General features: G+C 44.1%; 1 protein-coding gene across 1 annotated transcript in view; it reads left to right on the plus strand.

Moving 5' to 3' along the window:
- The window catches only part of LOC126474695 (serine/threonine-protein kinase par-1-like), a 486,927-nt gene extending 464,966 nt beyond the window's left edge, over positions 1 to 21,961 (plus strand). Inside the window, exons 8-11 of the mRNA XM_050102173.1 lie at positions 1,650 to 1,829; positions 9,949 to 10,878; positions 14,233 to 14,620; positions 20,478 to 21,961. Coding sequence (XP_049958130.1) covers positions 1,650 to 1,829; positions 9,949 to 10,878; positions 14,233 to 14,620; positions 20,478 to 20,906 — 1,927 coding nt within the window. The 3' untranslated portion in view covers positions 20,907 to 21,961. The remainder of the gene's footprint in view (positions 1 to 1,649; positions 1,830 to 9,948; positions 10,879 to 14,232; positions 14,621 to 20,477) is intronic.
- Positions 21,962 to 24,857: the final 2,896 nt, after the last annotated feature.

Below are 24,857 nucleotides of genomic sequence, written 5' to 3' on the forward strand. Positions count from 1 at the left end.
ATAAGTACGTGGCATCACGTAACATTCCGCCAGTGCTGACGGTATTTGCTTCGTGATACATTACCCGTGTTAAAATGGACCGTTTACCAATTGCGGAAAAGGTCGATATCGTGTTGATGTATAGCTATTGTGATCAAAACGCCCAACGGGCGTGTGCTATGTATGCTGCTCGGTATCCTGGACGACATCATCCAAGTGTCCGGACCGTCCGCCGGATGGTTACCTTATTTAAGGAAACAGGAAGTGTTCAGCCACATGTGAAACGTCAACCACGACCTGCAACAAATGATGATGCCCACGTAGGTGTTTTAGCTGCTGTCGCGGCTAATCCGCACATCAGTAGCAGACAAATTGCGCGAGAATCGGGAATCTCTAAAACGTCGGTGTTGAGAATGCTACATCAACTTCTATTGCACCCGTACCATATTTCTATGCACCAGGAATTGCATGGCGACGACTTTGAACGTCGTGTACAGTTCTACCACTGGGCACAAGAGAAATCACGGGACTACGACAGATTTTTTGCACGTGTTCTATTTAGCGACGAAGCGTCATTCACCAACAGCGGTAACGTAAACCGGCATAATATGAACTACTGGGCAACGGAAAATCCACGATGGCTGCGACAAGTGGAGCATCAGCGACATTGGCGGGTTAAATGTATGGTGCGGCATTATGGGAGGAAGGATAATTGACCCCCATTTTATCGATGGCAATTCAAATGGTGCAATGTATGCTGGTTTCCTACGTAATGTTCTACCGACGTTACTACAAGATGTTTCACTGCATGACGGATGTCCGGTACATAGCTCGCGTGCGGTTGAAGCGGTATTGAATAGCATATTTCATGACAGGTGGATTGGTCGTCGAAGCACCATACCATGGCCCGCACGTTCACCGGATGTGACGTCCCCGGATTTCTTTCTGTGGGGAAAGTTGAAGGTTATTTGCTATCGTGATCCACCGACAACGCCTGACAACATGCGTCGCTGTTGAGAGGAATGTCGTTACACGTATTGCCAAATGCATTGAGGGTTGACGGACATCATTTTGAGCATTTATTGCATTCATGTGGTATTTATAGGTAATCACGCTGTAACAGCATGCGATCTCAGATATGATGGGTTCAAAAAGGTACACGTATCACATTGGAAGAACCGAAATAAAATGTTCAAACGTACCTACGTTCTGTATTTTAATTTAAAAACCTACCTGTTACCAACTGTTCGTCTAAAATTGTGAGCCATATGTTTGTGACCATTACAGCGCCATCTATCACAAAGCGAAAAAAGTGGTCCAACTAAAACATCCATGTTTCTTTACGTACTACATGAATATGTAATAGAAAATGAGGGTTCCTATTTAAAGAAACGGAGGTGGTATCGGTTTCACCTATGGCAGCGCCATCTAGCGGGCCAACAATAGCGCCATCTGGTTTCCCCTTCAAACTAGATAAGTTTTGTTCTTTGTAGTTTTTTCGTTTGACGCTTATTTCGCGATATATTTGGCCCGGTCGTGATCAGTGGTATACTGGCGGATCCATCTCTCGTGACATCTAGTGGTCAATTTCGCATTACATAGGGGAGTCAGGATACTTTCATTCAGATTAGCAGCTATTGCCTGCTGCATGAAATGATGTTTGCCGACAGGTCGCTAGGAGTAACGACTTACGTGCTGCTGACGGGCTTCTCGCCGTTCGGCGGTGAAACAGACCAGGAGACTTTCTGCAACATCTCCGGCGCGCAGCTCGACTTCCCGGAGGAGCTGTTCGAGGATGTGTCGGAGGCGGCGCAGGACTTCATCCGCAGGCTTCTCGTGCGGGATCCCAGGTGAGTCCTGACCTGCTACTCAGCCGCAGTGCGAAACACAGTGAAGACGGCGGCCGTACTGCGATAACACACCGAGTCCCTACTACGCTTTAACAACAGTCGTGAGTAATGGCACGAGACTGAATCCCACAAAGTTTTGGAAGCTAATTATGGATATTTCCTCAGTATTTTGGTACAAGGGGGCACGTGGTCTCTGATGGCTCGTTCCAGAGTACTCGTAATAATGTAATTATGAGTTTTTGATTTGTTACCACAGTTATCTTCATTTCTCTGAAAATACCTTCACAATATTGAATTAGCCTGTAATCTGCAACCACGAAAACGTACACCGCAAAACGCGAAGTAATGCGACAACCCTGTAACGAATCACATGCACTTTTATCACAGTATGTTCATTCAGTTATGCCAGCGTACAGTGCAGCACGTAAAAAAAGCAAAACTGTTCTTTCACACGTACTATTCAAATTGTCGACCGCCATGATCAGGGCAGAATGTACAGTGACTGTTAACCTACAATTGAACTTACATTTAATAAATGCTTACCGGAGTTTAAATGGCTCTAATCACTATGGGACTTAACATCTGAAGTCATCAGTCCCCTAGACTCAGAACTACTTAAACCTAACTAACCTGAGGACATCACACACATCCGTGACCGACACAGGATTCGAACCTGCGACCGTAGCAGCAGCGCGGTTCCGGACTGAAGCGCTTAGAACCTTTCGTCCACAGCGACCGGCCCAAATGCTTAACGAAACTCTTGCCGCCTCATATTTGTCAATCACGGGATTTCGACGATTTTAAAAGGCCCTTGGATATTTTAGTTGGCCGAATTACGTCATGGAGACGTCATAGACGTCACGGAACTTCCGTATGCTACTAGAGATTATGTCGATGTCTCTGAATGAAGAACATTGGTAGCGATGCTGACTTCATTAGATGGTGCACGTCACAAATGATTTCTGTGTTGACTTTCATCATTAAGTGATCGTTTCTGTGCACCGTTAACGATCTATCCGCTCCCTCGGTTGTTTTTACACGGCCTGATCTCAATGACTTCTTTAACGACAGGGGCCCATGTAGGCAGATGCATGGAATAATATTTCCGTTCTATCAAACGTAATTTCGTTTGTTCGTTCTTAAAGTTATGTTCGGCAACAGCACATTTGTCGAAATCGCGATATTTAATGTGACGTCAGTGATCTATGCGGCGTCCTGAAATCGTACTGGATGACCAGTGAAACTACTATGACATTCAAGAGGTATTATATAGATTCCAGGAACGACGAGACAAAGATGGTCTTTTACTGACCACAGCATTCCTTTAATTTTTTTGCATGCTCGGAAATTGGATTAAATACCGTGTCTTCCCATGGTTCTGCCTATTTCATTTGATGTAGCACCGTAGAAAGGAAGGAATGCTACCGTCTGATCATCTTCCGATGCCTGAGTTTCTCTGTGTTTTTGATTCTTACAGATGGATAACTTAATGTCTCGATCGGTACAGCCGTTCTTCCGGAACACGTTTCTTAGGTATCTGTTCTCAGAATTCAGATATCTTATCACAGAGAGTCTCAGCTCTTTGTATTAGCGTATTTAAAACCGCTTTCTTATGTCGCCGCGAGAAACTTTCTTGTCGTACAACTAATACTGTTGGAAAAACCAATATGAGGCAGAACCGAGCAGTGCTGATTGCGAGATTAAGTATTAACCTGTTAAGTGGGCAGCTGGCGTGCCTCTTCCTCAATGGTCAGCGGGAAATACTGTATGCGCCTGCGCGCCCTGGTGACATGATGCTGTGTGCTCGTCTCACACTTAAAAGCTTTCCTTCGTGTTCTCTTTTTTGTATTTCAGTTGATATTGGATGGGAATGAATAACGTATATAACAGAAGTTCCCAATTTTCGAATTATTGCATTAGTAAATAACGCAGAATAGAGGTACGTTACGTATTCGGCCAGTTTCGGAAAAAATATTGTCCTTTAAAAATTTTCGTGTGACTTAGGAAAGCAAAATTATCAAAACTTTTTGAGGTCTCCTTTTCAGCTACTTGAATACCAATATACAACACACAGTTGCTTCAGACGTTAGTGTCCTTGGTTATCATTAGTTCATTCCTTTACATTCAGTATATTCCGTTGAATTATTGCAAGAACACGGCTTTCATGCCTTTGCTTTCGTTTGATTTCTTATGGGGATTTACCAGTGTAACTTCATTTCACGGAAAATATCTGCATTTAACAGCACGAATGTCGACTGTATGCGCCGTGTATCTCGTTTCGAATCGCACTTGCTCCACTCCCTCACGGCACCAGCAACAAACAAAAATGATGCTCGTTGTACTCTTAACCCTTCAAGTGGGCATGACGGATACATCCGTCCACGCTCTGCTAATTTACAGTAGGCTGGCCTGATATGTCCGTCCACCGCGTTCTATGGGTAGTAGCTAGTGAGAATGACGAGTTATCGGTCTGCCGTTGAAATTGTGGTGTTAATTGAGCTTCGTCCACCAGATCACAAGCTCTCTTCAGTCAACATAGCGTATTCTGGGCTAGTTATAACATTTTCCACCCAATCGTGCGTCGACAGTATGCATCCTGTGAAGCAGCCGCAAAAGCGCGCGTTTTTCGTCTGTGTTTACCGCTGCGTTAGTGAGTGATGTCCTGTAATGGCGAAAAGAAGTCGTGTAACAGATTCGGAGATAGAGAGGCTGCTTTTAGAAACTGACGATAATTTCAGTGACAGTTTTGAAAGTTTTCAAGATATGGATGTTGAGACTGCTAAAACTGACTTCGATTGACAAACATCCGACCGAAGTGGCTTCCACCAACCCCCCCCCCCCCTTCCGGATGATGGCCTCTCTCCCTCCATTTATCCCCCCTATCAACTCTGATCCTCAGCTCCCCCTCCCACCCCCTGTCCTTTTCCTGGGCTCTCTCCCCCCCCCCCCCAACCCCTTCCATCCTCTTCTTCCCTGCCTCTCCTCTCTTTGACTCCCTTCTCTCCCCCGAGTCCTTTTACTTTCCCCTCCACTGCCTTCCCCACTCCTTCTCGCGTCCGTTCCCCCCTTTTCTTTTCCACTCCTCCCCCTCTTTCCCCATCTCCACCGTGTCGCCTCTATAGTGCTGTTTTCAGTGATGTTCAGTGTTGTGCGTTCCCTGTCAGTGTTGCGAACAGCCACCATACTGTCGCTAGTTGTGTTTTTTATCTCGTGCGAACAGAAACCAGACTGTCGCCGTGTTTTTTAATTGTGCCTGTCTACTTACTGTGTGTCTTCATCCGCTGCGTCACCGCCCTGTTTTTATATTTTAAATTCCGCAACTTTCCGCCATTTTACTGTTATTGACAAAGTCACCGTTTTATCGCCTTTTTTATTGTTTGTTATCTTACCATTGTGTTGCTTTACTCTTCTCTCGGCTGCAGAGCAGCAGAAAAAAATAGGCAGTATGATTTACTAGATGACTGTAATAATTTAGGCCTACTCTTAATGTAATTCACAGTACACCCTCAAATTAAATATTTTCACACCTACAGTGGTCTAAAGCCTCATTTTAGGAGTGACAAAGAAAAAGCATCATATTATGCATTACAAAATATTATCGATGATACTAATTGACAACTACTGTCTTTATCACAAATGACCCACTCTTACTACAGGTTATGTACAATAACGATTTTCGACGTAGGTTGTAATATTTACCAATCGGAACAATATTGTCACGGCTCTCTAAACGGTTTACATACTATATTTCTTACAATCAGCTATTTAAAGAACATCGGCATTTAATAAAAATACGTGATGTGAAAACAAACACTCACATACAAAAAACAGCCAAAAGACGAACCAACTAAGCAAACATGTTAGGAAGGGAGGGAGGAAGAAAGTGTTTCGACGGTTTTATTGTGATGTAGCACTTGAACTGCACATCTTTTCGTAACAGACAACGAGTGCTTCTCCTATGTTCTCAAACATCACAAGCAAAGACGATGATAAAGACCTCCAAACTGCCGGATTGCCGACCGCAGCGCCGTATTCTGCCTTTTGCATATCTCTGTATTTGAATAAACATGCCTATATCAGTTTAATAAAATTTTCTCGGACTTCCAGCCGTGTCAGATGGTTAAAATCCCACGAGCTTTCGACCGAGCTCTCCCCGGTCATTGTCAAGTGGTAAGACTGACTGCTGTGTCGCCGTGGCCGCGTCGTTATATAGCCGCCCTGCTGGCTGTGACGTCACTAGTGCTCTCTTCCACGCCATATATGGTAATGCTTTCATCCAGCATCCGTCGCGCCCGTTTCAACTTCGCGATGGCCGGGTCCCAAGTTGTGCTGAGCTGCAAACCGCCGTCCTTGTTGATGGTGTTTTCAGAGGTTTTTATTTCAGTAGCTTCTTTTATGACGCTATCCCAAAATCCCTTCGTCCTCATAGCGACAGATGTTTCGTCGAATAGAATTCGGTGTCCATTTTCTAAGGCGTGTTCTGCCACGGCTGATTTTTCTGGATAGCGTAGGCGTAAGCACCTCTCGTGTTCCGTCTGGTGTTGCTCCACAGTGCGTACTGTTTGGCCGTCGTAGCAACAGCTACACTGACTTGGTATCTTGTACACTCCAGGCGTTCTAAGCCCTAGATCGTCCTTCACAGGCCTCATGAGCTGTCGAATTTTAGCTGGGGGTCTGAACACCGATGAAATGTTATATCTCTTCAGGAGGCGACTAATCTTTCCCGACACTGTACCACAGAAAGGCAAAAACACAAGTTTCTTGCTTTCATCTTCGGTGATGTTCTCTGTTGGTGTGTTTCTTGCGTGTCACACCAGATATAGCCTGTGACACCTGTCCGTTGCTGTTGTTGTTGTGGCCTTCAGTCCAGAGACTGGTTTGATGCAGCTCTCCATGCTGCTCTAGCCCGTGCAAGCTTCTTCATCTCCCAGTACCTACTGCAACCTACATCCTTCTGAATCTGTTCAGTGTATTCATCTTTTGGTCTCCCTCTACGATTCTTACCCTCCGCGCTGCCCTCCAATATTAAATTGGTGATCCCTTTATTCAGAACATGCCCTACCAACCGATCCCTTCTTCTAGTCAAGTTGTGCCACAAATTTCTCTTCTCTCCAATTCTACTCAATACCTCCTCATTAGTTACGTGATCTACCCTTCTAATTTTCAGCATTCTTCTGTAGTACCACATTTCGAAAACTTCTATTCTTTTCTTGTCCAAACTATTAATCGTCCATGTTTCACTTCCATACATGGCTACACTCCATATAAATATTTTCAGAAACGACTTCCTAACACTTAAATCTATACTCGATGTTAACAAATTTCTCTTCTTCAGAAACGCTTTCCTTGTCATTGCCAGTCTACATTTTGTATCCTATCTACTTCGACCATCATCAGTTATTTTGCTCCCCAAATACCAAAACTCCTTTACTACCTTAAGTGTCTCACTTCCTAATCTAATTCCCTCAGCATCACCCGATTTAATTCGACTACATTCCATTACCCTCGTTTTGCTTTTGTTGATGCTCATCTCATATCCTCCATTCAAGACACTGTCCATTCCGCTCAACTGCTCAGACAGAATTACAATGTCATCGGTGAACCTCAAAGTTTTTATTTCTTCTCCATGGACTTTAATACCTACTCCGAATTTTTCATTTGTTTGCTTTACTGCGTGCTCAGTATACAGATTGAATAACATCGGGGATATGCTACAACCCTGTCTCACTCCCTTCCCAACCACTGCTTCCCTTTCATGCCCCTCGACTCATATTACTATCTGGTTTCTGTACAAATTGTAAATAGCCTTTCGCTCCCTGTATTTTACCCCTGCCACCTTTAGAATTTGAAAAAGAGTATTCCAGTCAACATTGTCAAAAGCTTTCTCTAAGTCTGCAAATGCTAGAAACGTAGTTTGCCTTTCCTTAATCTTTCTTCTAAGATAAGTCGTAGGGTCAGTATTACCTCACGTGTTCCAACATTTCTACGGAATGCAAACTGATCTTCCCCGAGGTCAGCTTCTACCAGTTTTTCCATTCGTCTGTAAAGAATTCGCGTTAATATTTTGCAACTGTGACTTATTAAACTGACAGTTCGGTAATTTTCACATCTGTCAACACCTGCTTTCTTTGGGATTGGAATTATTATAATCTTCTTGGCGTCTGACGGTATTTCTCCTGTCTCATACATCTTGCTCACTAGATGGTAGAGTTTTGATAGGCCTGGCTCTGCCAAGGCTGTCAGTAGTTCTGATGTAATGTTGTCTGCTGCCGGGGCCTTGTTTCGACTTAGGTCTTTCAGTGCTCTGTCAAACTCTTCACGCAGTATCATATCTCCTGTTTCATCTTCACCTAGATTCTCTTCCATTCCTATAATATTGTCCTCAAGAACATCGCCCTTGGATAGACCCTCGATATACCGGGTGATGAAAAAGTCAGTATAAATTTGAAAACTGAATAAATCGCGGAATAATGTAGATAGAGAGGTACAAATTAACACACATGCTTGGAATAACAGGGGATTTTATTAGAACCAAAAAATACAAAAGTTCAAAAAATGTCCGACAGAGGGCGCTTCATCTGATTAGAATAGCAATAATTAGCATAACAAAGTAAGACAAAGCAAAGATGATGTTCTTTACAGAAAATGCTCAATATGTCCACCATCATTCCTCAACAATAACTGTAGTCGAGGAATAATGTTGTGAACAGCACTGTAGAGGATGTCCGGAGCTATGGTGAGCCATTGGCGTCGGATGTTGTCTTTCAGCATCCCTAGAGATGTCGGTCGATCGCGATACACTTGCGACTTGAGGTAACACCAAAGCCAATAATCGCACGGACTGAGGTCTGGGGACCTGGGATGCCAAGCATGACGAAAGTGGCGGCTGAGCACACGATCATCACCAAACGACGCGCGCGAGAGATCTTTCTGCCGGCACCGCTCTCGTTATTCTCCCCCCCCCCCCCCCCCCCCCCCGAAGTCGGTACATACTGGGAAATATCCTTTTTCTTCTTAATCTGGGTGATCGCGGGTTCCCACGCCTCGCTAAGGATGTAACCACTGTCACGATTTAGTTGTGGCTGCCTTACTCTAATCTCTGTGGCTTTTTTGATGATATAGTCCCAGTATTTGGATGTCTGTGTCAGGTCTTTGGTTTGGTCATAATTCATGCTCTAGAGTTCCGACAGGCAATGCTCAGCGATTGCCGAGTTACTGGGCTGCTGCAGTCTAGTGTGCCGTTGATGTTCTCGGCATCGGTCCTCAATGGTACGAATGGTCTGTCCTATGTATACACTCCAGGATTGGCAAGATATCTGATAAACCCCTGAGTTACGTAGACCAAGGTTGTCCTTGACACTACCAAGAAGGCTCTTGGTTTTGCTTGGAGGACGGGAGATGGTTTTCACTTGGCGTTTACGTAAAATGGGTCCAATTTTTCCGGATAACGCCCCACAAAACGGAATAATAGCCAAGGCCGTCTCCTCCTGAGGTTCATCCTCAGTTTCCTCCGGTGCTGCAGGTGTGGGATGTAGAGCCTTCCGAATTTGCCCTTCCTTGTAACCGTTCCTCCGAAACACGGTCTTGGTTCAAAATGGTTCAAATGGCTCTGAGCACTATGGAACTTAACATCTATGGTCATCAGTCCCCTAGAACTTAGAACTACTTAAACCTAACTAACCTAAGGACATCACACACATCCACGCCCGAGGCAGGATGCGAACCTGCGACCGTAGTGGTCACGCGGTTCCAGACTGAAGTGCCTAGAACCGCACGGCCACACCAGCCGGCGAAACACGGTCTTCAGATGGTCCAATTCTTGCTGGAGACTGTCCCTGTCGGAGATGGTGTGAGCACTGTGTACAAGAGTTTTGAGCACGCCATTCTTTTGTGCCGGGTAGAAATCGGTGTGCGTCTTCTTCCTATACATGCTGTGGTCTAAAGTACCGTTAGCACGTCTTCTAATCAAAACATCTAGAATCACATAAAGTCAGTCACTTGAAAATGGCATAAAAGGCCGAAACCTAGGTAGTAATAAAATAAACAACAATACAGTCAAATGGCGGTGTCTATAAAAGATTAAAAAAGGTAAACTAATCTAAGCTGATCATTTCCGCAGGGCGCGACCGACGGCGAAGGAGTGCCTGCGCCACAGGTGGTTTACCGGCAGCAAGGTGAAGGTGAAGGCTCGCGCGAAGGACAGCGGCGGGCTGCGCAAGTACCTGTCCAAATCGCGGGAGGCGCTGTTCGAGCGCGTGGTGCAGCAGCGCCAGCAGCAGCAGCAGCAGGGCAGCTGCCAGGACCTGCGACGGCGCACGTTGCTGTCGCAGCAGCGGCGGCGCCTCTGCGAGAGCCACGCGTCGCTGCTGGCGCCGGCGGCGGCCTCGCGGGCGCGCGCGCTCGCCGACCAGCCGTGGCCGGCGCCCGCGCTCAGCCGCTCGCGGGAGAAGCTGTACGGGCTGCGCAGCCTGTCGCGCTCCAGCGAGGCGCTGGCGCTACCGCTGCCGCTGCGGCCCGGCTGCCGCTCGCTGCTCGACCTGTGCGGCGCCGCGCTCTCGCGCCAGCCCAGCTCCGCCTCGCTCGACAACTGCGACGACGTCAACAGCAACGTCTGCAGCCGCGCCGCATCGCCAGCGCCCGCGCCCGTACCGGCGCCCGCCGACCTCACCAACAGCAACGTCTGCAGCCGAGCGGCGTCGCCAGCGCCCGCCGACGTCACCAACAGCAACGTCTACTGCGATGCGCCGTCCGCCGAGGACGATCTCCTGGCGGACGTGCCGACCGCCCCGACACCGGAGCCACCTGCGGTCGGCGGTGAGTGGCGGGACGCCCCCGCAGACCTGACGTCGCCCGCGCTGCTCAGGAACTGCCTCGGCAGCGCCGTCTCCGCCAGGGCGGCAGTCGAGGCTGTGGCCGCCAACAGCGAAGAGCGCGTCGACGGTAGGGAGAACGGCTACGACAGCAACCCGGTCGAAAGTGAAGACATCCCAGCTGCTGAACAGACGAGGACGGCAGACCCGCAAGTCGAGGACCTCGACAAGGTCCACAGGTCAGAGCAATTTACTATAAAACTTACCTGTTTACACAGGTCTTTCGAAACCATTTGTTTTCTTGAAACGTTTAAACTGTCGGAAAGGAGTACATATCCGGGCACTGCTACGTACTGCGGAATTAGCCACTAGATGCCACGGGAGGCAGACTTGCCAGCATCAGAGGAGGCAGGGAGTGGCAACTCACCCTTAACATAGACAAATGTAATGTATTGCGAATACATAGAAAGAAGGATCCTTTATTGTGTGATTATATGATAGCGGAACAAACACTGGTAGCAGTTACTTCTGTAAAATATCTGGGAGTATGCGTACGGAACGATTTGAAGTGGAATGATCATATAAAATTAATTGTTGGTAAGGCGGGTGTCAGGTTGAGATTCGTTGGGAGACTCCTTAGAAAATGTAGTCCATCAACAAATTAGGTGGCTTACAAAACACTCGTTCGACCTATACTTGAGTATTGCTCATCAGTGTGGGATCCGTACCAGGTCGGGTTGACAGAGGAGATAGAGAAGATCCAAAGAAGAGCGGCGCGTTTCGTCACAGGGTTATTTGGTAAGCGTCATAGCGTTACGGAGATGTTGACCAAACTCAAGTGGCAGACTCTGCAAGAGAGGCGCTCTGCATCGCGGTGTAGCTTGCTGTCCAGGTTTCGAGAGGGTGCGTTTCTGGATGAGGTATCGAATACATTGCTTCCCCCTACTTATACCTCCCGTGGAGATGACGAATGTAAAATTAGAGAGATTCGAGCGCGCACGGAGGCTTTCCGGCAGTCGTTCTTCCCGCGAACCATACGCAACTGGAACAGGAAAGGGAGGTAATGACAGAGGCTCGTAAGGTGCCCTCCGCCACACACAGTTGGATGGCTTGTGGAGTACAAATGTAGATGTAGATGTATTGATTGGCTGTTTGTTTTGGTGGAAGGCGACTTTGTTATGATGGTGGCAGGCATCTCGCCCAACTACTCACTGTGGTGTTATTACTGCCAGATCTCCGTAGACATTCTGCAGGCACTGCCTATGAATATCTGCGATGCTCTGGTTTTCCACCAAAAGGATCTCAAAAACCCTCTCTGTGTGGAACGCACCTCCGTTAGACACGCCATATTAAAGGCTACATATAGTGCCGCCACCTATAGGAGCTTCATGAAACTGCAGGGGCTGAAGGAATATTCCACAATGTCCCACAACAAATTTCACAAATTTTCTATCGAAATTAACCGAGAAAAAAATGTATTACATTGCTCATTGAATGTACCTTGTACACTGGTGGGTTCGCCTCTTTCATGTTCAAATCAGCATTACTTAGGGGTGTCTGGATACTTTTAATTAGAGATTGAAGGCAGATGGTGCAACACTGTTTTTGAGCCTTTTAAGTAGATTTTAAATAACCTTTAAATACACCACCATCCTCTGCACCTACAAATTCCTCATCCATCCTATCCTCTGTTATGCCAGCATTGCCTGGATCTCCGCCCCCCACCCGCTTTGTAAAGGCCCTCCAAATCCTTGAACGCCATGCACTCCACCTTGCTTTCTGTATCTGCCTTTCTTCCCACACACAGTTCCTGTATGAACGCAGCCGCTTCCCCCACCTCCTCCTTTTCCTCCAACATCTCCACATCCTTTACAGTGTCCACAGGCTTGATCCCCCCCACACCCTGGTTTCCTCCTTCCTCTCCACCCCCCACCCATTGGCCCATTGCCACGCCTCCATCGTTGTATCCCTCCCTTTCTCCACCTCCACACCCTCCATCTCCTTCATCAGGGCAATTTCCAGCGCCTCCCCCTCCCGGATGATGAACTTGGGCGTGACATATACCCTTCCTTCCAACTATAACCTGGCCTTGTTCCATTCCCTCCCCAGAGCCCCCTTTTCCTCTCCCCTTCTTCTCTCAAAGCGGATTTTCCTCCTCCCCCACTGAGACCCTGCACCTCATCCTCACCTCTCTCCCTCCCACATCCCTCCCTCCCTGGCCCTCTTCAGCACGCCCCCGCCCATCTCCCCCCCTCTCTTCCCCACCCTTCCTTCTTCCCTTCTCCGTCATCTCCTTGCACCTGGCAGATCCTATGATTTGTTCAACATCAGTGTGCCACGTCAGTGTTGTGTTTGGTGCTGTTCTCTTGTGTTTGGTGCTGTTCTCCTGTGCATCAAGAGGTGTGATTTTAATTGTGCGCTGGCATCTACATCTACATCTACATCTACATCTACATCTACATGACTACTCTGCAATTCACATTTAAGTGCTTGGCAGAGGGTTCATCAAACCACAATCATACTATCTCTCTACCATTCCACTCCCGAACAGCCCGCGGAAAAAACGAACACCTAAACCTTTCTGTTCGGGCTCTGATTTCTCTTATTTTATTTTGATGATCATTCCTACTTATGTAGGTTGGGCTCAACAAAATATTTTCGCATTCGGAAGAGAAAGTTGATGACTGAAATTTCGTAAATAGATCTCGCCGCGACGAAAAACGTCTTTGCCTTAATGACTTCCATCCCAACTCGCGTATCATATCTGCCACACTCTCTCCCCTATTACGTGATAATACAAAACGAGCTGCACTTTTTTGCACCCTTTCGATGTCCTCCGTCAATCCCACCTGGTAAGGATCCCACACCGCGCAGCAATATTCTAACAGAGGACGAACGAGTGTAGTGTAAGCTGTCTCTTTAGTGGACTTGTTGCATCTCCTGCCAATGAAACGTAACCTTTGGCTCGCCTTCCCCACAATATTATCTATGTGGTCTTTCCAACTGAAGTTGTTCATAATTTTAACACCCAGGTACTTAGTTGAATTGAGAGCGTTGAGAATTTTACTATTTATCGAGTAATCGAATTCCAACGAATTTCTTTTGGAACTCATGTGGATCATCTCATACTTTTCGTTATTTACCGTCAACTGCCACCTGCCACACCATACAGCAATCTTTTCTAAATCGCTTTGCAACTGGCCTTGTACTTAGTGTTACTGTTAGGGTTTGTTATGTGCTACGCCATCCGTCAAGACTTTTATGTTCCGGTAATACCGCGCCTTGTGTTCTTTTAACTGTCCCAGTGTGCGGTTTTTTGTCTGCGCTACTTTTTTACGGTTTTTATCTCCATTTTACAGTCACCGCCATTTTGTCTATTGCCTTCCATGATGTTCCCCCTTTTTTATATCTATGTTCACCGTGTTTTCTCCTTTGTTATTTTTAAATGTCTTCTATTGTTTTTTCTATGTCATTCGGCTGAAGAGCAGCGCATTGCTGCTGCCAGCAGCTATTGAAATACAATAAAGAAAAAAAAACTTTTACATGACTCCATAGGCGTCTTGGTGTAACACTTACCCTTGAACAAAATGCAGGTTGAAAAAGAGCGGCGATGACGAGATGAATACGTCCTATTCGAGCGGTTCGGATGGCGAGGACGGCGGTGCCGGCAGCTCCAGCAGCGGAGGCGGCGGAGGAGGCAGCAGTTCGCAAGACGACGGCTTCGACGAGGCCGAGGAGGACGAGGAGGAGGGGCAGGAGAGCGAGGGCGCGTCGCAGGAGCCGCGCTTCACTGTGGCACAGCTGGTGTCGGCCTTCACGCGGCACGAGCGAGCCGTCGCGGGCGCCGCGCCCGCTCCGGAGGCCGGCCGCTTCCCCACGGGGCCCAACGCCCTGCGCCTCTTCATCCCGGGCATCAGCATCCGCCGCGACCGTGACCGCGACCGCGACCGGCAGCGCCAGCGCCGCCGCCACGGACGACAAGTGAGTCAAACACGCACCCTCTCCCCACCCTTCACCCCCTCCACCCGCCACGCATCCCTACTCTCACTGCGCCAGGAAAAGTCTCAGCAGCTTATGCTACACCAAGGGTTGTACCACAGACGTCTGAAAAACCGTGGGCCTGGTCAGATGGGTCCCAGTGTCAGATGTTAAGAGCTGATGTTAGCGTTCGAATGTGGGGCAGACGCTATGAAGCCATGGACCCAAGTTGTCAATAAGGCACTGTGCAAGCTGGTAGTGGCTCCATTATGGTGGTGGCTGTCTTTACATGAAACGGACTGGTCTTGCCTGCTTGTCTGTTAGCACTGACAACACAACGCAAACGCCGCTGCTCTCGGTCGTTACGTGAAGGCCGTCGGCCATGGCATTGCCCGTAGTGAGAGATAATGCCTGAAATGTGGTATACTGGACACACCCTTGGCACTATGGACCTCGTAATATTGAATTTCATAACTATTTCGCAAATAGAATGTCCCTCACATCATGTCGGACCTCTTTTTGCCCTGGTACTGCGGAAACTCGACGTAACACAGACTCAACAAGTAGTTGGAAGTCCCCTGGGAATACTGAGCCATGCTGGCTCTGTAGGCGTCCATAATTGCGAAAGTGTTTCCGGTGCAAGATTTTGTACACCAACGGCGTCCCACAAATGCTCGATGGGACTCATGTCGGAGGATCTGGGTGGCCAAACTATTCTCTCGAATTTTCCAGAATGTTCTTCAAACCAGTTGCAAACAATTGTAGCCCAGTGACGTGGCGCATCATCATAAAAATTCCATCGCTTTTTGGGAAGAATGGCTGCAAAAAAAAAAAAAAAAAAAAAAAAAAAAAAAAAAAAAAAAAAACATGGTTCAAATGGCTCCGAGCACTATGGGACTTAACTACTGTGGTCATCAGTCCCCTTGAACTTAGAACTACTTAAACCTAACTAACCTAAGGACATCACACACATCCATGCCCGAGGCAGGATTCGAACCTGCGACCGTAGCAGTCGCGCGGTTCCGGTCTGCGCGCCTAGAACCGCTAGACCACCGCGGCCGGCAGAATGGCTGCAGATGGTCTCCAAGTAGCCCAACATAGTCATTTACAATCAATGATCAGTTCAGCTGGACCAGAGGACCCGGTCCGTTTCGTGTAAAGACTGCCACCACCATTATGGAGCCACCACCAGCTTGCACATTGCCTTATTGACAACTTCGGTCCGTGGCTTCATAGCGTCTGCACCATACTCGAACCCTAACACCAGCTCTTAACAACTGACACTGGGACCCATCTGACCAGGCCCACGGTTTTTCAGACGTCTATGGTACAACCTATATCATCACAAGTCCAGGAGAGGTTCTGCAAACAATGTCATGCTGTTAGCAAAAGCACCCACATCAGTCGTCTGTTGCCGTAGCCCATTAACGCCAAATTTGGCCGCACTTTCCTAAAGGATACGTTCGTTGTATGTTCCACATTGATTTCTGCTATTATTTCACACAGTGTTGCTTGTCTGTTACCACTGACAACGCTACGCAAACGCCGCTGCTCTCGGTCGTTAAGTGAAGGCCGCCGGCCATGGCATTGCCCGTGGTGTGAGGTAATGCCTGAAATGTGGTATACTGGACGCACCCTTGACACTATAGAGCTCGGAATATTAAATTCCATAACTATTTCCCAAATGGAATGTCCCATGCATCTAGCGCTATCTATCATTCCACGTTCGAGGTCCGTTAATTTCTGTCATGCAGTCATAATCACGTCGGAAACCTTTTCACATAAATTAGCTATGAGAAATGCATTGCCCTTTTATACCTTCTGTACACGATACTTCGGCCATCTGTACATGTGCATATCGCTACCCCATGACTTTCCTGACCCCATTGTATTTGTTCAGAGCATTCTGAACGAGGGCTCCATAGCACTGGATCGACAGAAATCGGTCGACTTCGTCCCGCAATAGTTTTTTGGCTGGACACTGCCAACATTCACAAGCTATCAATTCAGTATCTGAAGAAGAGCCCGTGGAAGATAACTAGGCCTCTGCACAGATATGTATTATCGTTCCCAGTGCTGGCCGAGTCCACGCCTCTGTTCCAAAGTGTTGCTGTCGCCAAATGGCTGTGCACTCCATCTATTATGAACGAAACTTTCTCCGCCTGCTTCTGTGTGGCTGGTGGCAGATTCGCTACACTGTGGGAATGGAGGCGTGAGCATACTATCTGCTCTCCGATCTTCCCAAACAATTTTAAGTAAACTGTTCAGTAAAAATTTGATCCTCCAGCATCTCATACCCTCATTTATGAGCGTCATGAGATATTTCGACATTAAGAAAGCTAATGTTCTAAATTTTAATATTTTTCTATGAAAAACAGCAGTGGCTATGAGTTTGCGTTTGGTGAGTATTAGGTCATAGATTGCTGCATACGAAATGTAATTAACATATTCATTTTTCCTTTAAATGTGAGACAAAATCTATGGCTACTCCAGTTTCCAGAAAAAAGATTGTATGCAAAATCTATGCCTATCTCCAATCTTCAGAAAACAGGTTGTATGTAGAGCATTCACTTTCATTCATGTGCACAAAGAGTAGCGTGAAAGTGAAATATTCATAACATCCTTCATATCTCTCAAACTGTTTGAGATACCGAAACACGTTTTTGCAGATGGCAGTATCCGAAGCCCAGGCTATTTTGGCATACAGTTAAAATGTGAAAGTTTCTCTTCTACTTTAATATACGAGTACCTAAAGATTTTTCAATGACATATCGTAATTTCCTGAGAAGCCTTGATCTTGGCGTCCACCCCGTCCCGTTCAATTGGTGGCCTGTGTGAATGCCACCATTTGAAATTCATTGTGGAAAGTTTAGACGTTCCGTTCAAGAGTGATTTAACCTTCAATATTATCAGTTATTTACTTGAGAAAATAAAGACAAACATAAAAAATATTTAGAGGGCAGAATATCAGGCCAGCTGTGTGGCTGGATTGAAGAGTTTTTGGCAAACAGAACACAGCATGTTGTTCTCAATGGAGAGACGTCTACAGACGTTAAAGTAACCTCTGGCGTGCCACAGGGGAGTGTTATGGCGCCATTGCTTTTCGCAATATATATAAATGACCTAGTAGATAGTGTCGCAAGTTCCATGCGGCTTTTCGCGGATGATGCTATAGTATACAGAGAAGTTGCAGCATTAGAAAATTACAGCGAAATGCAGGAAGATCTGCAGCGGATAGGCACTTGGTGCAAGGAGTGACAACTGACCCTTAACATAGAAAAATGTAATGTATTGCGAATACATAGAAAGAAGGATCCTTTATTGTGTTATTATATGATAGCGAAACAAACACTGGTAGCAGTTACTTCTGGAAATATCTGGGAGTATGCGTACGGAACGATTTGAAGTGGAATGATCATATAAAATTAATGGTTGGTAAGGCGGGTGCCAGGTTGAGATTCATTGGGAGACTCCTTAGAAAATGTAGTCCATCAACAAATTAGGTGACTTACAAAACACTCGTTCGACCTATACTTGAGTATTGCTCATCAGTGTGGGATCTGTACCAGGTCGGGTTGACAGAGGAGATAGAGAAGGTCCAAAGAAGAGCGGCGCGTTTCGCCACAGGGTTATTTGGTAAGCGTCATAGCGTTACGGAGACGTTTAGCAAACTCTGCAAGAGAGGCGCTCTGCATCGCGGTGAAGCTTGCTGTCCAGTTTTCGAGAGGGTGCGATTGTGGATGAGGTATCGAATATATTGCTTCCCCCTACTTATACCTCCCGAGGAGATGACGAATGTAAAATTAGAGAGATTCGAGCGCGCACGGAGGCTTTCCGGCAGTCGTTCTTCCCGCGAACCATACGCGACTGGAACAGGAAAGGGATGTAATGACAGTGGCACGTAAAGTGCCCTCCGCCTCACACCGTTGGGTGGCTTGCGGAGTATAACTCTAGATATAGATGTAGAACATACCGCCTGTTTAATTTATTTTTTGGTCACTATTTTGTTTCTACGTGCTAAATAGCATCCGAAACTATTCAATATACGTTTCGCATCTCTATTACGAAACAGCAAACGAGATCCATCATTCTCGGAACCCAACCTCAGTTGCAGGTTGCCTATCTGGCAACTTCCAGGGGCATCAAAAATTTGATTTTCGGAATTTCATATGCTTATTAATAGAATTTAAAAATTTAAATTGCTATCACTACCTACTCATTAACAGGTATAATCTTATGTTAAAGATTTAAGACAATAAAACAAGTATTACAGTTAGAAAATGTGTATACGTATAGCCTGAGGCAGAGAGTGCGTAAATCCAGTATCTGAGAAAGAGAGCACTTAGCGACTTGCACCAACTTTATGCATAAAATAGTTTATCGTTTACTACAGTTTCGTTGTGCATGCCGTAGAACTTCACCATCTGGCATGATTTTTTAATTTATTTATGTATGTCTGCTGCTGGGGACATTCAGCCGCCAAATAGTTGTTAAAACACATGGTGAAACCTTCAGCTGTCATTTATTTTGCACAATTCGGTACTAATTTCTGTTAATGACCATTATCAAGCTTAGCCTAAAAATAAATCAAACGATTAGAGATTTACAGGGAAGGTTAAGTAAAATTTCACTTATTGGCATAAATGTCAGGAATTTTATACCATAATTTGAACAAAAGTAATTTGCTCTTTTAAGCCCCCTATAGTACGTAAGTAATTTTTCATAGTAATAACCGTGTACGATAATTTTCCTCAAGAAGCAAGCCCACGTCGACAGCTAGTAACACACTGACAGATGTAACTAGGCCAAACAGTCAAAGGTACAGTCAAAGACAATGCCTTGTCACAGATAAAACTATAGTACACGCTAGCAATTGCAGTATCAATTTACTAAGAGGCACATTATAATCTTTGGTTCCAAGTAAACACTGTACTTCTTTACTACTAACTGTACTCCAGCACATTTTGTTGCCAATATCCACATGTACCATTGAATGCACATGCAAAATTATATTACTGTACTGCACACAGTTCAGGAGAAGAGAGGAAGATTAGGATTTAACGTCCCTAGTTCAGGGGCTATGACGTCATGAACATTGAGTTGAGTGAAAAACTGGTTTTTACTTGAAACAGTGCGCAAATTAACCAGACTACACTCATCCAGTCTTTGATAATGAGAGCACTTCGCAGTTCCATCGAACTTTAAAATTAATTCCAAACCTTTTCTAAACTTTTTCTCGCGTAAATGTTTAACGTCAACATTAATTCATTTTTAATTTAACATTAATTCATTTGTAAAGTGATTTGTCGTTTGAAGATGTTGTATACATGGGAGTTTGAGGCTTTAAGGAATCAGGCATTTATTGATATAGTTTATAAAGCAGTGGTTTTTTAGTCTCCATTTGCCTTTCCCAGAGTCAGAGTTTGATCTTGACTGTCTTTCTTTTTTCGTGAATGTTTTACTATTTAATGGCAAACTAAACATTTTGCGTAAACATTATAATTGATAAAAAGACACATCACCATCCATGTAGCATTAACAACAGTTCCTATTTGAGCAACTCACTTTGTTTTTCCTCTCAGAACTACAATCAAACATGAACTTTTATTTGATCATGGTACCAAACGGTGCTATAACATTTAACGTGTTGCCCTCAAGGCAATAACTATCTGACAAAGCTAGTATCTGCGAAACCAGTAATAACAAACTGAACTGTGTGCAACCTGTCGCTTTTTCATCTGAATATTAATTACAACGGTCACTGTGCCCCAGCAAGCGATGCCTTCGTTTGCTGCAATGATGAAATTTTAAATTAAGTAGAATCTGACATGTCTTACGAATTTAACATTTCTATTTGCAGGAGCAGGGTGAGAAAACCACGTCACCTGAAGAGCAACAGTCATCTATTGTTTCCAAGACAGGTGATCAGACCTTGATAACTGTGCCAGCAGATTATGATCGTCTTCAGTCAAACAGTGGAGTATCTGATCAGGAAGTCAGCAAGAAATCAGCTGGTGGAGTCTCCAGGAATGGAGACAGCTTAGAAAGAACATCAGCTTTCTGTGTAGACCATGATACAAACAACAACAGAAATAACAAGTGTATCAGCAACACCAATGGTACCCGCAGTTCTTCGTGGGAGCGTATCTGTACAGGCTCTTACACTCGTGCCATGGACAAGTTTCGACCAACGAGGAAATCTCTTACAGCAATTTCAGAACCTCCAGTTCAAATTACAGAAAAAGTACGTCGCAAATCAACTCCAGCCATTAAAAATGTCTATTTGTAATTGGTATCTTTTCCCCACTTGTAGTCAGCGTAAACAATTACATAATTGTATCCTTTGTTCGACTTTTGCTGTTACATGAGAAAATAATAATTAGTTTTAACCTTTTTGTGACTTGACCTCAGTTTCCTTGAAAGATCTAAATAGAATTTTTTTTCTGGAACAGCTACATATGTAGACAAATTTCGCATTACTTCGAACAAATTTCTCTGTTTAAGGATCGTGGGATGCACATGTTGCTATGCCACATGTTGTGGCCATATATTTACATGAGAAAATAATAATTAGTTTCAACCTTTTTGTGACTTGACCTCAGTTGCCTTGAAAGATCTAAATAGAATTTTTTTCTGGAACAGCTACATATGTAGTCAAATTTCGCATTACTTCAAATAAATTTCTCTATTTAAGGATCATGGGATGCACATGTTGCTATGCCACATATTGAATTTTTGGCGGTTTACCGTCCACAAAAGAAGTTTAGTTTAAGAATACAACAATGAAATTCAATTTTTGTGTGCAAATTTATTATCTGTGACATCTAACTGAGCAATTTATGTAATTTTATATTCGTTAAACCAGAGCTAGTCATATACTCAGATGTCTAACTTGAAATGAAGGATAGTACAGATGTGAAAGCTAATGGCTTGACTGCTCAGAAGAACATCAGAGCGAGTGGTTACTGTTTGTATCCTTTTCAGTTGTGGGACTATACAATAAACAACAAAGTTGTTACTCATTTCTGGGAGTTTCCGAGTGTGATTGACAGAAGCTAGATTCCTGGATGCAACAATCTTGGTGATTCCATTACCAATCTTATTGGACATCCATAACTGTACCTAGAGTTGTTAGTATTAGTTTACCCCGGAATTAGCAGTTAAGGAATATTCTCTGTCCTTTTATTCCTCATTTCTTTTTTGTTGAATAAGGTAATGTATCTAGTATTTTAGCAATGCACACTTTAAAATGAAGCTGTCATATACAAACATTATCATGTAACATATTAAGAAACGTAATGGTTCATTTTTGTATGTAGAATAAATATATAAGTTCGATTAAAGTATTTGTTGTTTATTTTTGGTCTACAATAATAAGCCTTTATAATTTCCTAACACTGAAGCATTACATTAATTTCATATACAAACAATTAAACATCAACTTTAAAATAAAACAATAGCATCTTGTTTCCACTCAAGAGAATGACATGAACCTTAAATCATTTTGTATCTGAAAATTATACTACATTATCTCCTCTCTCTCTCTCTCTCTCTCTCTCTCTCTCTCTCTCTCTCTCTCTCTCCCCCCCCCCCCCATTCATATTCATGACGTCGTTATACCTGCTGAATTGATTAGCATTATGGATGGCACCAATATTTTTAAAAAGCAGTATATTTCAATATTATGAATGCAATATCTGGATATCTGACAAACACGAAATCAATTACTTACTGCCTACAAAATATGAGTATCCAGAAGGGCACAGAAGCACACATTTAAAAAGTCGGTTGAATTTCTAGTTTTCAGAACTTTTAAAAAGTTTTATAATCAGAAGCAAGAGAAGTCTGGACAGAGTACAGACAAAAGACAGCAAAGGAATTAAAATTGCGGATAAATTCTAGTGTCAGATACTACCCGTCGGCTTTGACGAATGACATCAGACGTACGACAAAGATGCTGCAATGGACAATCTATGAATGTAACGGATCATACTCTTAAACAAACGAACGTAGCATGCCATAAAATAATACTTTAACGCGATTATTATTTACGCGCGAATTTCATTTAAATGAGTTGAAGATGACTGAAATAAATAAGAACACGAGAGTAATTACGAGTGCATATTTGTATTTTCCACATGTACTGCAAAAACGATCTAAATAATAAACGCTCGAATAGTTGGAATCGGTAACTAGAAGCAACCTGTGTAGGAGGTCATTTCTAGTTACCGATTCCAATATTACTGTCTGTTGCAAAAAAATTTTATAACATATCAGAAACGTACCTAAAAAGTGATCTTGTCAGTGAACTACAGAATTCGACGAGACTTTCAAAAAATTAAAATCTTTACACACATTACTGTACACGGAAAGAAATAAAACGCAAAAATGACCAAACCGTGCAACTGGTAACTATACTACACGAAGGTCGCACCAGCTGCAGTAAAATTGATACACCAGGAGTGACAGTAAATGTAAGAGAAGTGTAGCAGAAACATCGAAAACAAAAAACAAAACAAAAAGTGGCTACATAAAAAGAAACTTACCGCAAATGAACTTCCAAAGCAGTCAAAAATCGAGGCTGACAAGAACGAAATAAGGACGTAACAAGAAATAATAATGTTAGAAGGTGAAACTGTAACGAAAGAAGCAAAATCCAGAACAACTAACTAAAAAAATTATAGCAAACACAAACTGCCAGGCACGAACGAGGTACCACCCAAATCAGTTCTTCCCTACTACCCGCCCTCAACCAGACACAAAATTTTAAAATAGTAAAAAAAAATGAAAGTAGTCGTGAAAGACACAGCAATACCCCTCGGCCCACCATTGTAAACAGAAAATATTAAAACGACAGAAAAACCTCCTTTCAGAGAAACCAAAAATGTAGCACTGGCACAATACAGTAGCATAAAAAGACGCATCCATAACGAACAGCGTCAAAAATCAAGACCTTATAAATCACGACTACTTATAAATCACGACTACTTTCATTAACAAAAGCTGCCGCAAACAAATTACGAGATGAAAACAAAACAGCCTACATCGTATTTTAATATACACGCGTATCGCGGAAATCCAGAGAAATCATTTAATGTTCATCGACAGCAATCTGCGACACAAACAAAATAACATCACACATTACGTCATTGGTCAAAGCCGACGGGTGGTATCGGACACTAGAATTGACCCAAAATTGCTACCAAGTACAGTCATGTATCTTGTCTCTTCTGATCAATGGTAAAAGCCTTTGAGAGCAAAGAAATATTATAATGGATACGGTAACGCAACCATCTACAGCTGTGGCAACTTTACCTACGTGCTTGTGAAGGTGTGTACATACAGCAGACTAAGAGTAGTAGCTCAAGAACGACTTAAGTCTTTGTACTGTTAATTATGGCTGTGCACCACACGTCTGTCAGCAATAGGTGATTGGCTGCTTTGCCTCATTTTAGTTTACTGTATCGATCCTAGAATTTCTGTTCTTGTAATATTACCGCAGATACATGATTACGATCTGTCTTCGAGAGTATATGATATGTGTAATACTGTAATACGAAGCTGCCACAATAATCATTTCTAAATTTCATGGTATGGAATTGGAGAGGTCTTACATAAGTAAGCATCAGCAGCACGACATCTGCTTATGCTACATTTTTTAACATAAAAGACGAGCCCCCATCAGTACACTCTAAAATCCACAAATCCTGTCGAAATAATTTGCTTTTTCCAGAGCTGCAGGTATAATCAACATACAAAAACAAATGTCTGACGTGATGTGGAACGACACAAAAACAAACAATGTTTGTTTATCATCATTCAGCACAAAAAAAAATCCGCTCCACTTCAACATGGCTTATCAGTGTTGCCACCATACCATTTGTTAGTACAGAATCATCTTAAACTGTTATTTCAATCACTCTGCTTGTAACTCACTGAAAACTCATCAGAACTGCCAACTTTCAGCTGAGGTGATAGTGGTTTGTGACATTCTTATGGCGTCAGCCATGCCCTACGTCAGAAATACGAAGTGTCTTTCGACTCAAATTACTATTTGTACAATTTCGAATGACCGTGAGGTCCAGTTTTCTGGTTGATTGAGAGGCTCAAAATAAAATTTGGTGACCCTCATACACTGACAGTTCTGCTTGCATGCAAATCATGTGTATAATACACTACCTGACAAAATAATTGAAACACCCAGAAGAGGAGGAGGAAACTAGATGAAACTTCACCCATT

The sequence above is a fragment of the Schistocerca serialis genome, chromosome 4 (assembly GCF_023864345.2).
Source record: "Schistocerca serialis cubense isolate TAMUIC-IGC-003099 chromosome 4, iqSchSeri2.2, whole genome shotgun sequence".
Lineage (NCBI taxonomy): Eukaryota > Metazoa > Arthropoda > Insecta > Orthoptera > Acrididae > Schistocerca > Schistocerca serialis.